Here is a 17202-nt window from a genome sequence, read left to right as displayed (position 1 = left end):
ACCCGACATAAACTTGAGCTCATCCAAAAATCTACTTGCCTGTATCCTAGTCCCATTCACCCATCACCCCTGTGCTCGCTGACCGACATTGGCTCCCGGCCTGGCAACGCCTCAGTTTTAAAATAGTTATCCTTGTTTTCAAATCCCTCCATGGGCTCGCCCCTCCTTATCTCTCTAACCTCCTCCAGCCCTACAACCCTCCGATATCTCTGCACTTCTCCAGTTCTGGCCTCGTGCGTTTCCTCGATTTCAATCACTCCACCATTGGCGGCCATGCCTTCAGCTTCTGAGGACCTAAGCTCTGGAATTCCCTCCCTAAACCTCTTTGCATCTCTCTCCTCTAAGACGCTCCTTAAAACCCACCTTTTTGGCCAACTGTCCTAATATCTCCTTATGTGGCTTGGTGTTAAATTTTGTTTGATAACCCTTCTGTGAAGCGCCTTGGGGTGTTTTACTACATTAAAGGTGCTATATAAATGCACCTTTAATGTAGTTATTAAAGAAATATAAATACAATATTTTAAGTGTTCAGTAGTGCATCCTATTCCCACTTAAAACTTATTTTAATATTTTAACCACTTGTTGTGCACCACAGTTTATTTTCAGAGTTGCCATGAATCATGATATTTAGTGCCAGTCTATTTAAAATAACTATGAAACAAATTTAATCACTTTTCTCCATTCTGTAAAAAATTATGGGAACTATTCTGATTTTTAATGCAACGTGAACATGAGTGGGGAGGGGTTAAGATGTTTTAAAAAGACTGAAAATACTGGAAGATAGAAGTGAGAATTTAATCACATCTTAATAAACATATTTAGACAAGTTTTTATATATGTACCAGGCAGGTTTTTTAATTTAACAGAACAATTGCAGATGATATAATAACCTGAGCAAACCCATCCATTAGTGAACCTCATGCATGACACTCCGTCTGTCTCATAAAGCAAACCACCATTGATCTTCTCTCTTGTGTTGCGTTCTGTTTGGAATATTTCCCACTCTCTGCAGCACTTCTAAGTATTCGTTGTGACCATATGCAGCTTTAAATGCTGTTGTTTTAAAAATAGATTGTATAAATGTATATGGGTGCATGCCTACCTGCCTGGCGACTTGTGGTTCTGTACGTTTTGTGCTTGTAGGACAGTTAATCTAATTTACTGTTTGAAAAAATGGGACATTTTGTGAATATCAAAACAGGAATGTCAGTCTTGAGGACTGAAACATATTACTGCTGCATGACATCTTTGTAGTTTGGCAGATTTCTATGTCACCTGTTAACTTGCATGACAGCCACTTTTTTTTCTTATTTAAAAAAAAAGACAAACCAAAGATTTCTTTGTTTAAAACGTGTGCATAGATAGTGCTGGATATCCTGTGTTTGAAACCTGCTTTAAAGCTTTAGCACCTCTAGTGCCTAATAATTGAAGAGGAATTAAATAAAACAAATCGTCATATTTATTGTCCAGATATATATTCATATATAATGGATTATTTAACTGTATCATGACGACACCAAGCATTTTCATATTTAAACTGAATTATTTTTATTGCCTTTTAAATTTAGATTGAATTCAGTCTAATAGTATTTCAGAATTGCTTATTTGTTGTATATCATAGATTGTGTCATATTTCTGTACACAAACAAAATTTTAAAGGGGGTGCAGGAACAGAGAGACCTGGGGGTGTACGTACACAAGTCTTTGATTTAGCAGGACAAGTTGAAAAGGCGATTAAAAAGGCATATGGATTCCTTGGTTTTATAAATAGAGGCATAGAGTACAAAAGGAAGGCAGTTATGCTAAACCTTTATAAAACTCTGGTTAGGCCTCAGCTGGAGTATTGTCCAATTCTGGGCACCACACATTAGGAATGATGCCAAGGCCTTAGGTGCAGAGGAGATTTACTAGAATGGTACCAGGAATCAAAGACTTCAGATATGTAGAGAGACTATAGAAACTGGGTGGAAGCAGATTCAATAATAACTTTCAAAATGCAGTTGGATAAATACTTAAGTGGAAATACTTGCAGGGCTATCGGGAAAGAGCAGGGGAGTGGGACTAATTGGATAGCTTTCAAAGAGCCGGCACAGGCATGATGGGTCGAATGGCCTCCTCCTGTGCTGTATTATTCTATGATTCTACGATATAAATCAATTTGTTTAGGGATGTTTGAGTATTGAGCCTTTGCTTGCCGCTGTACAGTAAAGCCTTTTTGGAAATACTTTGCCGCTTGTTTCACAAGTAGTAGTAATTGGAGGATCAGACTTGACGGTAGACCTCAGCAAAGGCCTGAGCTTCATCCCCTCGCCCCCACCTCAATGAATTTTGAACTCGGCACGACGCCGAGCTCTTTTTCCGTTGCCTTCGTCTCTGTGCCCACTTCTTGGCCAGGATTCTTCGCCCTGCACAGCTGACCCTTTCTCCCGTTTTCAGAATTCTTGTTCTCCCTGGACCCTTCCCTTTGGCCTCTTACCCTCTCTAGATCTTATTGCAAACTGCCGGCGTGGCTTCGGCCGTCTCAATTTCTCTGTTCCCCTTACCCACTCCAACCTACCTCCCTCTAAACTTGCAGCACTCCACTCTCTCAGGTCCAATCCCAACATGGTCATTAAACCTGCTGACAAGGGTGGTGCTGTTGTTGTTTGGCGAACCGATCTCTACCTAGCGGAGGCTGAATGCCAACTCTCCGACACCTCCTCCTACCTCCCCCTGGACCATGACCCCACTACCGAACACCAAGCCATCATTTCCAAGACTGTCACTGACCTCATCTCCTCTGGAGATCTTTCCTCCACGACCGCCAACCTCATAGTTCCCCAACCCCGCACAGCCCGCTTCTACCTCCTTCCCAAGATTCACAAACAGGACTGCCCTGGTAGACCCATTGTTTCAGCCTGTTCTTGTCCCACGGAACTTATTTCTTCCTATCTCGACTCTTATTTTTCTCCCATTGTCCAGTCTCTTCCCACCTACATCCGCGACTCTTCCGACACCCTCCGCCACTTTTCCAGTTTCCTGGCCCCAACCATCTCCTTTTCACTACAGACATCCAATCCATCTACACGTCCATCCCCCACCAGGATGGCTTGAGGGTGCTCCGCTTCGTCCTTGAACAGTGATCCAACCAGTCCCCTTCGACCACCACCCTCTTCCACCTAGCTGAACTTGTTCTCACATTGAACAGCTTCACCTTTGACTCCACTCACTTCCTCCAAATTAAAGGTGTTGCTATGGGAACCCGCATGGGTCCTAGCTATACCTGCCTTTTCGTGGGATATGTGGAACATTCTTTGTTCCAGTCCTACTCAGGTCCCCTCCCTCACCTCTTTTTCTGGTACATTGACGACTGTATCGGTGCCGTTTCATGCTCTTGCCCTGAACTAGAAAATTTCATTCACTTTGCTTCCAATTTCCAACCTTCCCTCACCTTCACATGGTCCATCTCTGACTCTTCCCTTCCCTTCCGCGACTTCTCTGTCTCCATCTCTGGGGATAGGCTATTGACAAACATTCACTATAAGCCCACTGACTCCCACAGCTACCTGGACTACACTTCCTCCCACCCCGCTTCCTGTAAGGACTCTATTCCATTCTCCCAGTTTCTCCGTCTCCGCCACATCTGCTCTTACGATGCCGCCTTCCATACCAGTGCTTCCGACATGTCTTCCTTTTTCCTCAACCGAGGATTCCCCTCTACTGTGGTTGACACGGCCCTTGACTGTGTCCGTTCTATGTCCCACACTTCTGCCCTCACCCCTTCCCCTCCCTCCCGGAACCACGATAGGTTTCCCCTTGTCCTCACCTTTCACCCCACCAGCCTCCACATTCAACGGATCATCCTCTGCCATTTCCGCCACCTCCAGCGTGATCCCACCACCAAACACATCTTCCCCTCACCTCCCCTTTCAGCATTCCCTCCGCGACACCCTGGTCCACTCCTCTATCACCCCCAACACCTCTTCCCCTTCGCCCGGAACCTTCCCGTGCAAGCGCAGGAGATGCAACACCTGCCCTTTTACCTCCTCCCTTCCCACTGTCCAGGACCCCCAAACACTCCTTCCAGGTGAAACAGCGATTTACTTGTACTTCTTGCAATTTAGTGTACTGTATTCGCTGCTCACGATGTGGCCTCCTCTACACCGGGGAGACCAAACGCAGATTGAGTGACCGCTTTGCGGAACACCTCTGTTCAGTCCGTAAGGGTGACCCCGAGCTTCCGGTCGCCTGTCACTTTAATTCTCCGCTCCACTCCCACTCTGACCTCTTGGTCCTCGGTCTCTTACACTGTTCCAATGAAGCTCAACGTAAGCTCGAGGAACAGCACCTCATCTTTCGATTAGGCACTTTACAGCCTTCTGGACTCAACATCGAGTTCAACAATTTCAGACCATAACCTCTGCTCCTATCTTTTTTTTCTCTCTCTCACGTGGCAGCTTTTGATCATCCTGCCATTGCCATTTACACTTCATCTAGTCATTTTTTGTTTCTTAACTTGTCCCATTACCATCTCCTTTTGCCTTGCACCGTCATCCCTTTTGTCTCTTACTCTCTCCTGCCTTCCATCCTATCACAGACCTTCCCTTTTGTTCTTTCCTCCACTCCCCCCTCTCCCTGCCCCTACACTTGCTTAAAAACCTGTTACATCTCCAACTTTTTCCAGTTCTGACGAAGATTCATCGACCTGAAACATTAACTCTGTTTCTCTCTCCACAGATGCTGCCTGACCTGCTGAGTATTTCCAGCATTTTCTGTTTTTATTTCAGATTTCCAGCATCCGCAGTATTTTGCTTTTGTTTAATGGTAGATTATCTTTTATTGATCACAAAGTTCTTGTGATGCAAGGAATATAAATATAAAGTAATTGGCACTAGTGAGGTAAGAAAGAGCTTTCCATGAACCTAGACTTTCCGTTTGTATTATTTTAATGCTACCAGTAAAGAAAATGATTGAGAGGCGCTGGTAACTGGAGTTAGCCTACATACAAATTATTAGAAATCATGTGATAATTCTGTAGAATACTCTTCCCCTTTAGGTTAGATCTTGTGGCATTCACCATCTCTGCGAGGGATGGTATTTGTGGACCATAAGTTGAACTTATATTATTTTTGATTTGGTTATTGCACACTTGCAAAGACCATATATCCACAACTTTTTGCATTCAGTTTGCATTTTATTAATCACACAGAAGGAAAGTATTTTTAACGCATAGATTTATAGCATCTGTGTACTTTTTGTGATTCTACTTTTTGAAAGATTTCCACAACCTGTTCTGCTAATATTGTTTTTATGATAGATTCTTTGGAATGTTGGTCACCTCAATAGTTTTTTGCATCAATTCTCTGTCATTGGGAGTTTACCAAATTGTTTGCAAACTTTTCTAATATTGCCATTGTCCATAATAATCAGTGCTAAGCTAACATAAAGGCTTCCTGTTAAATTAGACACATGATGTATAATCCTTCACCACTCACCCCTCCCTCTTGCAGTAAGATTCTACTTGTGTGCGACAATGTCTTGACTGCTAACCTGCCAGGCCAGAGATATTTTGTCTGTTATATTCACATTTAACATCGAGCAAGAATGAGAATCCTGTGTGTGTGCCATGGAGCGACTGATTGTCAAATTCTGCTGGTTAATATACTAAATGTTCATGCAGATCTCCTCCTCGGTGCTGTGATTCATCAGAAACAGCAGGAAACTGTAGAAATTAAAGCATAGACACCCCAGTGGATTGGAGAGTGCTGTTGCTAGGCAACTGGAGGCCTGGACAGGTGATTGCTAAGATAGAGGATGGCAGGTGAAACTGAGGGCAACATTAGTCTAGCAAAAGACTGGTGCGTAACTGGGAACTGTCAGTCACATGATTTATTCATTGGAGCAATGTGGCAGTACAAAGAATTGCTTTATTTTAATTTGGTAATAAGATTTAATTTTTTTTTTACTGGAATGAGTTTTATTTACATATTTCCATCATAAACGGTTTACTTCATAGGAATGAACCTGGAGGAGTAAGTGGCACCAATACCAGGTCTACCGTGCTTGACAGGCTTGTACGTGATGGAGAACGCTTTCTAACCAATTGTTACTTCTTTGGGTTGGGAAGAAAAGTTACCAGCAAGGCAGTACCTTAACAGATGTTTCCTACTGCCTATTGCAAGAAGCCTCTTAATCATCACACCTTTTATTTTTTGTGGATTAGTAACTCTTTCGATCTGTATAGTTGACCTCTAGCCATTGACATGTATTTAAAAAAAAATTAAATTACCTTTATTACTGCTTTTCCTTTCTGCTGTGGCTGCAAAACACAGCTGGAGTTTATGATCTGATATTGTTCCCTTGTGTAAAGTTAACTGATTACCGAATTAATTTTAAAACATCTGAACATTGATTTGCTCTGGTCTTAAAATGGGCTTGATGTGCACCTTATCGTGCATTTATAATCATTCTGTCCATAAATACTAAATTGGTGCATCAATAACTAATGCACTGTAAGTTCGTTTTGAGGATCAGTTTGCTCAATGTCATCTGTATAGTTGCAAACCTTGAATTGTCAGCTTAATAAATTAGTTAATTATAATACTCGTGGAGATACTGTAGCCTTTGAAGTAATGCAGACTGTTTATAACTCCTGTTATATTAGAGACACTGTGTAAAGTATTTTCACTATGACGTGTTTCTATAGCTTTAATTAGTTTGTACTTATCCTTATAAGCAACTAGCTGTTATCAGACACTATGGGCACGATCTTGCCAGCCCTGGGGAGGTGGGTATGGAGGCAGGACTACCGGGAAAATGGCAGAATTTGGGGGTGGGTGCCCAACCCGCCTCCGTGCCATCTTCCCAGGAGGCGGGTAGCCGACCCGCACCGGGTCCCGTCTCCTTGGAGGCAGGAAGGGGATTATAGCCACTTAACTGCCTGTTAACAGGTAGTTAACAGGCAGATAAGAGGATTATCCCCATTTTACCCACACAAGTGCGGGCTTCCCGAAGGCTGCGAACCCCGCCAGGGTCACCGAGGCGAGTAGTGGGTCGGAGGGGTGCAAAGGTGCACTGTGAAGGTAAGTGATGGGTGCAAGTGTGGAGAGGTGAGTATGTGAGGTAAGTGAAAGTGTTAGAAAAAGTTTACTTACCTTTGTTTCTTCCTGCAGGCTTCAAGAGTTGGGTATGTGGAGAGTCACACACCTCCGCGGCAGAGATGACAGATGGCTGTTGCATTCTCCAGTGCAACAACCATCTAATTTCTGCTAAAGAAAGAGGTTTGATGAGTCTTGAATTCAAGAACTCATCAAACTCCAGCGAATGTCAGTGTTTGAGAGCTTCACAGAGCTGTCAAACGATGACAATTCATCTGTCAAAAAATTTTGACAGATGAAACGTCATACGCTGACGTTCTCTATAACCGGCTTTCCCTTGATTGGCCTGCTAAGCCCGCTGGGCGGGCTTAACAAGGTCAATCAAGGGAAAATAGTGTGGGTTGGCCACAAATCGATGAGGCGGGACATCTACCCGACAAGCAGCAGTCCCGCCTCCAACGCACCCCCATTGGCGAAATCGCTCCCTTAGGTTCCTTTTGAAAATGGGCGTGCTGCATAAGCTTTCTTTATTAATATTGGTATGGCACCTTTGTGGCTTAAAAATTGTTAGCTTGTGATCTGTCTTCGACTCTCCTCGTTTCAGTCAGTAATATTTCCCTCCCCCTAAGTTCCCATTACCTCAACATGGCCCTCTTGGTTCCTCGTAGCCACTTGTGCAGAACCCCTGCCAATCTACTCTAATATTTTGTCCCTCCTGAATGGGCCCATATCTTCTCTCTGATCCAAACTAGATAGCCTCAGCTGTGCACACAACCGCACCACTGCTGGCTCTCCCAGAGCAGCAATGCTAATTATCAAACGCGCATCCCATCAACCCCTCTCCCTCGGATAAAATTCTTCAACTGGGTATGTGCCAAAAGCCTGTAGTTGCACAGGGCATCTGCCTGAAAATGACGTTGGGTCCATTGCGTTTGCAAATCGGACACCGAACTCCTATTTCAGGCTCCATTATGAAATTGGTCCCCACCTGACTGCAGCATGCCTGGTCAGTTTGCTCAGACGAAAAGTAGCCAAACCAGTCTTTAACGGGACTGCTGGAAGCTGCCAGCAAAATGGTAAGTAAAATATTTTCTACTTGTCTGAATGTGGAGCCAGGAGGAGCAGGAGTGCGCCACATTAAAACTACAGGCCGCTGACGGCCACCACGAGCCCCCCTCCCAATCTCCTCCCCGTTGGATATGTTATTTGAAATGGATAGGGATGGTAGGACTAGAGGCCATGCGTATAAATATCTGTAGGTGAAGAGTTAGGTTAGATTCCAGGAACTATTTATTTTCGTGGAGCATCGTCACCCTCTAGAACAAACTGCAGAGATATGGTCAGTGTCCTTTAAGAGAGAACTTGATAAATCCTGAGGGCGGGCGTGGTGGGGGGAAGGACATCTACAGTTATAGGTGGTAAGTTGCTAATTAGATACAGTTATGGTGAGTCGTGCGCAACCAGTCTCCTGGAGCTTCCCAGAGTTTTTCCTGATTTGGCAAGAGAATTTTCGAGTTCCCGGGAGGCAGCTTTGCTTGGGATTTGATGAACAGCATGTAAGGTTCTCCTGTAAGCTTGATGGCCCTGATGATCTTTTCTTGCACATTTTTTCTCTCTCATTCCCTTCTCCTGTCTCTTTTCCCTTCCCTTCTACTCTCTCTCTCATTACCCTCTTTCTAATATTCTCCTTTTCCATTGCCACTTTCCCCAACTGTCTCTTGTCTTTCTATCATTCACTTCCTCTGTGTGTATCTTTCTCTTGCATTCCTTCCGTCTAATATTCCCTCTATCTCCTTGACTCTCATTCCCTCTTTTCCCTGCTGTCTCTCATGTCCTTATTTTCTTAACTGTGTCTCATACTCCCATCTCCTGCTGTTTGGCATTCTCATTCTTTGTCCTTTTCCCTGTTTCCAATTACCCCCATTCCCACCTCTCACTCTCCTTTCTCTGATTCCGTGTCTCATTCCCCCCCCACCCCACTCTGTCATGCAGTTATTGCCCGTGGCTTTTTTTATTCGTTTATGGGATGTAGGCATCGCTGGCAAGGCCAGCATTTATTGCCCATCCGTAAGTGCCCTTGAGAAGATGGTGGTGAGTCGCCTTCTTGAACCACCGCAGTCCGTGTGGTGAAGGCACTCCCACAGTGCTGTTAGGTAGGGAGTTCCAAGATTTTGACCCAATGACGATGAAGGATCAGCGATATACTTCTAAGTCAGGATGGTGTGTGACTTGGGGGGGAACTTGGAGGTGGTGGTGTTCCCATGCGCCTGCTGCCCTTGTCCTTCTAGGTGGAAGAGGTCACGGGTTTGGGAGGTGCTGCCGAAGAAGCCTTGGCGAGTTGCTGCAGTGCATCTTGTAGATGGTACACACTGCAGCCATGTAACGCCGGTGGTGGATGGGATGCCAATCAAGCGGGCTGCTTTGTCCTAGACGGGTCAATGGTGACCCCCAGGATGTTGATGGTGGGGGATTCGGCAATGGTAATACCGTTGAATATCAAGGGGAGGTGGTTAGACTCTTGCTTTTTGGAGATAGTCATTGCCCGGCACTTGTGTGGCACGAATGTTACCTGCCACTTATCAGCCCAATCCTGAACGTCGTCCAGGTCTTGTTGAATGCAGGCATGGACTGCTTCATTATCTGAGGAGTTGTGAATGGTGCTGAACACTGTGCAGTCATCAGCAAACATCCCCATCGTTCTATAGCTACAGAGCAGATAACAACATCTGCTTCCTTTCCACTACAAGTTTCCACTGTGGCAGTAGGAATGCTCTTCCATGTTTCCCTGCAGTTAATTTTTAAAAGCTAAATATGCAATACAAGCCCCGTCAACAAATATGATGGCACCTTTTGAGATATTGTGATAAATTCAATAATATAATTTAGCCAGGTCAGAATCTAAGAAAGGGTGTCTGATTTATTATAGCTAACCTGTATTTCTGATACAAGCATTCAGCGAATAGTTGGAAATAACACATTTTAATCACAAAAGAGCAACATGTGGCATGCAAGATGCTGACTGTCTCATGATTAGCTGACTAGCATTTTCAATTTCATGTTTGGTTGCTGGGAAATTAATTGGGGATGGTACAGGAAGTAACAGCCATCAGAATCAAAGGACAGAATTAATTCAGAACACCTGTATCAATTAAATGGAGAACTGAATTTCCATTGGCTTACTGATGTCATAGCAGCATTGGAGTTGTGCAGGAATCTGTGATTACAGTCAGCTCTTTGTCAGTTGAGGTGAGAGCCTAAGAAAAGGAGGAAGAATTGCTTTATGATAAAGCATTCAAATGAAGAAACATCTAATTGGAATGGAATGGTACATAGCATTAAGGAATGATAGTAATTCAAAATTCTAGCATAATATAGTTGTCAGTGCCACAGCAGTTACATAGAATTCTGATAACTTTATAACCATTCCACTGTACAAGTTCAATTTATTGGAAAATTCACTGATCATTTAAGGATTTTTGAGCATTGTGAATATTCTCAGTATTCTTCAATTCCAGAATACTATTATAAGGTGCACTTTTCATCTTGGGGATTCTAGCAGAAAGTACAGTAAATTGAGGCAGTCTAATCAATTTCCTCACAATTTAACTTTCCTGAAATTGGCAATTTAAAGATCATTACTAATAGTGGCTGTGACATTTTAGAAGTCAGCACCAGTATATAAATTAGAAGTTAAAAATAAAGCCAGCACATTCTACCTGCTTTCTCCTCTTGCTTGTTACATCTGTGCCCTTCTGTATTAAAGAAGGAAGGACAGTCTTTACTACAGACTTTGGCAGATCTGCTGCTGAAGTCATTCCGCTTGGAAGCCTAATTCAACAGGGGCAAAACAGACGTTGCTGGTGTTACTTGTTTCCATGTCGCACTGCCTAAGAACTGCTATTACTTAACCAACTGATGCAGTAGAGTTGAAATAGCAGGTAATCCGTGGACTTGAACTAGTGAACTGATTGGGAATAGAGCATATTCAGCCTAATAAACATTCTTTTGCTTTTAAAGTATGCAGAACTTTTACAAGGAGACATTTTATAATCTTAGGGCATGTGCTCACAGCTACACATGTGAAGATGTTAAAAAGGTACCTAAAAATATCTCTGTCAAAGTACTTGCCGACTAATTCGTACACTTATCTGTTTTTCCCATTTGGAGCAAGGATATGTTGCCCCTTAACAAAGCAGCACTTGTACGTATGTTTAAAAAGTTACATCGAGTTTGGCATTTTTAAAATATTTGTTTGTAAATGATTTGTATTGTATATTTTTTTCCTTTTCTTCATGCAGCGAGTAAAGAAAGATGTAGAAAAGGGCATTGTATACACTGATATGTTCCTCCTGAAAAATGAGGGGAAAGAAGGTGAAGGTATGTGCATGTGGACTACTAGTATGTGTTTGTTGCCATAGCATACCAACTGTTAACTGCTGGATTTGTACTATATAGTCTATAGTTCTAGGATCAGAAATACAAAGTGTTTGCTGCACAGAAACGGGCCATTTGGCCCAACAGGTCCATGCTGGTGTTTATGCTCCACACGAGCCTCCTCCCACCCTTCTTCATCTAACCCCATCAACATATCCTTCTATTCCTTTCTCTCTCATGCGCTTATCTAGCTTCCCCTTAAATGCATCTATGCTATTCGCCTCAACTACTCCTTGTAGTAGCGAGTTCCACATTCTAACCACTGCCTGGGTAAAGACATTTCTCCTGAATTCCCGATTGGATTTATTAGTGACTGCCTTATATTTATGATGATCCCTTGTTCTGGTCTTGCTCGCAAATGGAAGCATCTTCTCTACCCTATCAAACCCTTTCATAATCTTAAAGACCTCTATCCAGTCACCCCTCAGTCTTGTCTTTTCTTGAGAAAAGAGCCCCAACCTGTTCAATCTTTCCTGATGGGTATAAACTCTCAGTTCTGGTATCATTCTCGTAAATCTTTTTTGCACCTTCTCCAGTGCTTCTATATCATTTTTATAATATGGAGACCAGAACTGTTCACAGTACTCCAAGTGTGGTCTAACCAAGCTTCTATACAAGTTTAACATAACTTCTGTGCTTTTCAATTCTATCCCTCTAGAAATGAACCCAGAAGAATTAGGAGCAGGAGTAGGCCATATGGCCCCTCGAGCCTGCTCTGCCGTTCAATAAGATCATGGCTGATCTTCGACCGCAACTCCACTTTCCCGCCCGATCTCCATATCCCTTGATTCCCCATGAGTCCAAAAATCTATCTATCTCGGCCTTGAATATACTCAATAACTGAGCATTCACAGCCCTTTGGGGCAAGAATTCCAAAGATTCAAAACCCTCTGAGTGAAGAAATTCTTCCTTACCTTAGTCTCAAAAAGGCCAACCCCTTATCCCGAGACTATGCCACTTAGTTCTAGACACTTCAGCCAGGGGAAACAATCTCTCAGCATCTGTCCTGTCAATCCCCTTCAGAATCTTACATGTTTCAATGAGATTACCTCTCATCATTCTAAACTCCAGAGAGTATAGGCCCAATCTACTTAATCCCCCTAGTGCTTTGTTTGCTATTTTTATGGCCTTATTAACCTGCATCGCTACTTTTAGTGATCTGTGTATCTATATCACCAGATCCCTCTGTTCTTCAACCCCATTTAGACACTTATTTTCCAAGGAGTATGTGGCCTCCTTGTTCTGCCTACCAAAATGTATTACCTCGTACTTATCTATATTGAAGTTCATTTACCAATTGCATGCCAATTCTGCAAGTTTATTAATGTCTTCCAGTATCTTGTCGCTGTCCTTCTCTGTATTAACTACATCCCCCCCCCAATCTGGTGTCATCCGCAAATTTTGAAATTGTACTTCTGATTCCCGAGTCTAAATCGTTTATGTAAATGGTCAACAACAGTGGTCCCAACACCGATCCTTGTGGAACACCACTTCCCACCATTTGCCAATTTAAGTAGCTACCTTTAACCCCTATTCTCTGTTTTATGTTTTGTAGCCAGTTTAGTGTCCTTTTTGCTACTTGTCCCATGACGCCACATGTTCTGACCTTAGTCATGAGTCTACTAGGATTTCCATTCTAACTAGTGTGCAATTTTAAGTTCAAGGTTTGAAAGGACAAATACCATTGCATAGCAAGAGCCAAAATTGGCACTGTAAAGATACGTAATTGTAATCTACCAAAGCATTCTGAATTAGATCGCTGGCTCCATATAGTTATTTATGCTTGTGCAGTCACCTGCAAAAAATTCAATGTGGCTGAAGTGTTGTTTCTGGAAGAGTGAGTCTTGGCTGAACTGAATTAAGTTAGATTCACCATGTGGACTGCTTGTGTGTCTTGCCCATTAAAAAAAAAGACATGCTTACTAGCGGCAGCGGCGGGAACTCGAGCGGTGGTGTGTATAAAAGGTGAGCCCGAGCGCGGGTAGGCCTCAGAGCGGCAGCGGCGGGAACTCGAGCGGTGGTGAGTATAAAAGGTGAGCCCGAGCACGGGTAGGCCTCAGAGCGGCAGCAGCGGGAACTCGAGCGGTGGTGAGTATAAAAGGTGAGCCCGAGTGCGGGTAGGCCTCAGAGCGGCAGCGGCGGGAACTCGAGCGGTAGTGAGTATAAAAGGTGAGCCCGAGCACGGGTAGGCCTCAGAGCGGCAGCGGCGGGAACTCGAGCGGTGGTGAGTATAAAAGGTGAGCCCGAGCGCGGGTAGGCCTCAGAGCGGCAGCGGCGGGAACTCGAGTGGTGGTGAGTATAAAAGGTGAGCCCGAGCGCGGGTAGGCCTCAGAGCGGCAGCGGCGAGAACTCGAGCGGTGGTGAGTATAAAAGGTGAGCCCGAGCGCGGGTAGGCCTCAGAGCGGCAGCGGCGAGAACTCGAGCGGTGGTGAGTATAAAAGGTGAGCCCGAGCGCGGGTAGGCCTCAGAGCGGCAGCGGCGGGAACTCGAGCGGTGGTGAGTATAAAAGGTGAGCCCGAGCGCGGGTAGGCCTCAGAGCGGCAGCGGCGGGAACTCGCGCGGTGGTGAGTATAAAAGGTGAGCCCGAGCGTGGGTAGGCCTCGCAGCGGCGGGAACTCGAGCGGTGGTGAGTATAAAAGGTGAGCCCGAGCGTGGGTAGGTTTACCAATCTCCAATCTCAGAGGGAGAGAAGTAAAAAGTAATCGAGGTGTGACGTCACCACAAAGCAGGTAAGTGATTGGTTGGGAGTATTTCTCTCTTTTTTAAAAACTTTAACTCTGTGGTTTATAGTTTTTACGGTCTCTGGTGTAGCAGGACAGTTTGTAAACCAGGGCCCTTAAATATATCATTTAAAAATAATAATAAATTTAATTAATTACATAGAATGGCAGAGCAGGTGATGTGTTACTGCTGCAATATGTGGGAGCTAGTGGACACCATTGATGTTCACAGTGATTACATTTGCAGTAAGTGTTGGCTGCTCGAGGAACTCCGGCTCCGTGTTGATGAGCTGGAGTCCGAGCTTCAAACACTGCGACACATCAGGGAGGGGGAGAGTTACCTGGACTCTGTGTTCCAGGAAGTAGTCACACCAATTAGATTAACTAATTCAAATGTAGTCCGTGGTCAGGGACAGGAGGGTGTGACTATGAGTGAGGCAGGTACGGGGATCCAGGAGGTAGTGTTGGAGGAGCCGCAGCCCTTGCTCTTGTCCAACAGGTTCGAGGCTCTTACTCCCTGTGGGGACGGGAACGGGGACTGCAGGGAGGATGAGCAACCTGGCCACAGCACCGTGGAACGAGGGGCCATTCAAGTGGGGGGAGTAAAAAGAAATGTTGTAGTGGCAGGGGATAGTATCATTAGGGGGATAGATAGGGTTCTTTGCAGCCGAGAGCGAGAGTCCCGAAGGCTGTGTTGCCTGCCCGGTGCCAGGGTTAAGGACATCACCTCTGGGCTGGAGAAAACTTGGAGTGGGAGAGGGAGGATCCAGTTGTCGTGGTCCATGTTGGTACCAACGACATAGATAGGACAAGGAAAGAGGTTCTGCTGAGGGAGTATGAGCAGCTTGGGGCCAAATTAAAAAACAGAACCACTAGGGTAATAATCTCTGGATTATTACCTGAGCCACGAGCAAATTTGGCTAGGGTAAATAAAATCAGAGTTAAATGCGTGGCTCAAAGACTGGTGTGGGAGAAATGGGTTTTGCTTCTGGGGACACTGGCACCAGTCCTGGGACAGGAGAGAGCTGTTCCGTTGGGACGGGCTTCACTTGGCCAGTGCTGGGACTAGAATCCTGGTGAATCGAATAACTAGGGCTGTAGAGAGAGCTTTATACTAATTAGTGGGGGGGAGGTTTCAAGAGAGCAAAAAATAAAAATGTCAGCGGAGAAGGCAATAGAGCAAGGTAGCAGTGGGGGAATTAAAAACCAGAGCGTGTCAGGAAGGGACAGAATGTATAAAGATAAAGTAGTAAAGGGGGTAAAAGCAGGACTAAATTGTCACAAAACATATTTAAAAATTCTTTATCTGAATGCACGCAGCATTCGTAACAAAATAGACGAGTTGACGGTACAAATAATTACACATGGGTATGATCTGGTGCCCAGTACAGAAACATGGCTGCAAGGTGACCATGACTGGGAACTAAACATCCAGGGGTATTTGACAATTAGGAAGGACAGACAGAAAGGAAAGGGAGGTGGGGTGGCTGTGTTAATAAAGGATGGAATCACTGCAATAGTGAGAAATGATATTGGGTCAAAGGATCAGGATAGTGAAATAGTTTGGGTGGAGATAAGGAATAATAAGGGGAAAAAGTCACTAGTGGGCGTAGTCTATAGGCCTCCTAACAGTTGCAACTCTGTTGGTCGGAGTATAAATCAGGAAATAGTTGGGGCTTGTAATAAGGGAACAGCTATAATCATGGGGGATTTTAACTTTCATATTGACTGGACAAATCAAATTGGGCAGGGCAGCTTTGAGAAAGAGTTCATAGAGTGCATTAGGGACGGGTTCCTTGAGCAGTGTGTTACTGAACCAACCAGGGGGCAGGCAATCTTAGATCTGGTCCTGTGTAATGAGACAGGGTTAATAAAAAATGTCCTAGTAAAGGATCCCCTTGGAATGAGTGACCATAACATGGTTGAATTCCAAATTCAGTTGGAGTGTGAGAGAGTTGGATCTCAAACCAGCGTACTAAGCTTAAATAAAGGAGACTATGAAGGTATGAGAGCAGAGTTGACTAAAGATGACTGGGAAAATAGATTAAAGTGTAAGACGGTACATGAGCAGCGGTGTACATTCAAGGAGATATTTCACAACTTTCAAGAAAAATATATTCCACTGAGGAAAAAGGGGCGTAAAAGAAAAGACAGCCAGCCATGGCTAAGTAAAGTAATAAAGGATAGTATCCGACTGAAAACAAGGGCATATAAAGTAGCCAAATCTAGTGGGAGGATAGAAGATTGGGAAGCATTTAAAAGCCAGCAAAGAATAACTAAAAGATTAATTAAGAAAGGGAAGATAGATTATGAAAGTAAACTAGCAAAAAATATAAAAACAGATAGCAAGAGTTTCTACAGTTATATAAAAAGAAAAAGGGTGGCTAAAGTGAATGTTGGTCCCTTAGAGGACGAGACCGGGAAACTAGTGGTGGGGAACATGGAGATGGCAAAAACGCTGAACAAATATTTTATATCAGTCTTTACAGTAGAGGACACTAAAAAATCCCAACACTGGACAAACAGGGGGCTATGGGAGGGGAGGAGTTAAACACGATTAAAATCACTAAGGAGGTGGTACTCGGTAAGATAATGGGACTAAAGGCGGATAAATCCCCTGGACCTGATGACTTACATCCTAGGGTCTTGAGAGAAGTAGCGGTAGGGATTGCGGATGCATTAGTGGTAATTTTCCAAAACTCCCTGGATTCAGGAAAGGTCCCAGCAGATTGGAAAACTGCTAATGTAACGCCCTTATTTAAAAAGGGAAGTAGACAAAAGGCTGGAAACTATAGACCAGTTAGCCTAACATCTGTGGTTGGTAAAATGTTGGAGTCCATTATTAAGGAAGCAGTAACAGGACATTTGGATAAGCATAATTTAATCGGACAGAGTCAGCATGGTTTTATGAAGGGGAAGTCATGTTTGACAAATTTGCTCGAATTCTTTGAGGACGTAACAAACAGGGTGGA

The 17202-nt window shown here is 44.1% G+C and overlaps 1 protein-coding gene across 3 annotated transcripts in view; it reads left to right on the top strand.

The window, feature by feature from the left end:
* The window catches only part of klhdc4 (kelch domain containing 4), a 99352-nt gene that overhangs the window by 72879 nt on the left and 9271 nt on the right, over positions 1-17202 (top strand). For all 3 annotated transcript variants that reach the window (XM_085991598.1, XM_085991596.1, XM_085991597.1), the window contains exon 8: positions 11375-11453. In XM_085991598.1, the coding sequence (XP_085847724.1) occupies positions 11375-11453 (79 nt within the window). The remainder of the gene's footprint in view (positions 1-11374; positions 11454-17202) is intronic.

Source organism: Somniosus microcephalus, chromosome 6 (genome assembly GCF_052327205.1).
Source record: "Somniosus microcephalus isolate GS21.2 chromosome 6, FLI_Smic_1.0, whole genome shotgun sequence".
NCBI classification, from domain to species: domain Eukaryota; kingdom Metazoa; phylum Chordata; class Chondrichthyes; order Squaliformes; family Somniosidae; genus Somniosus; species Somniosus microcephalus.
This window is presented reverse-complemented; position numbering and strand designations above follow the sequence as displayed.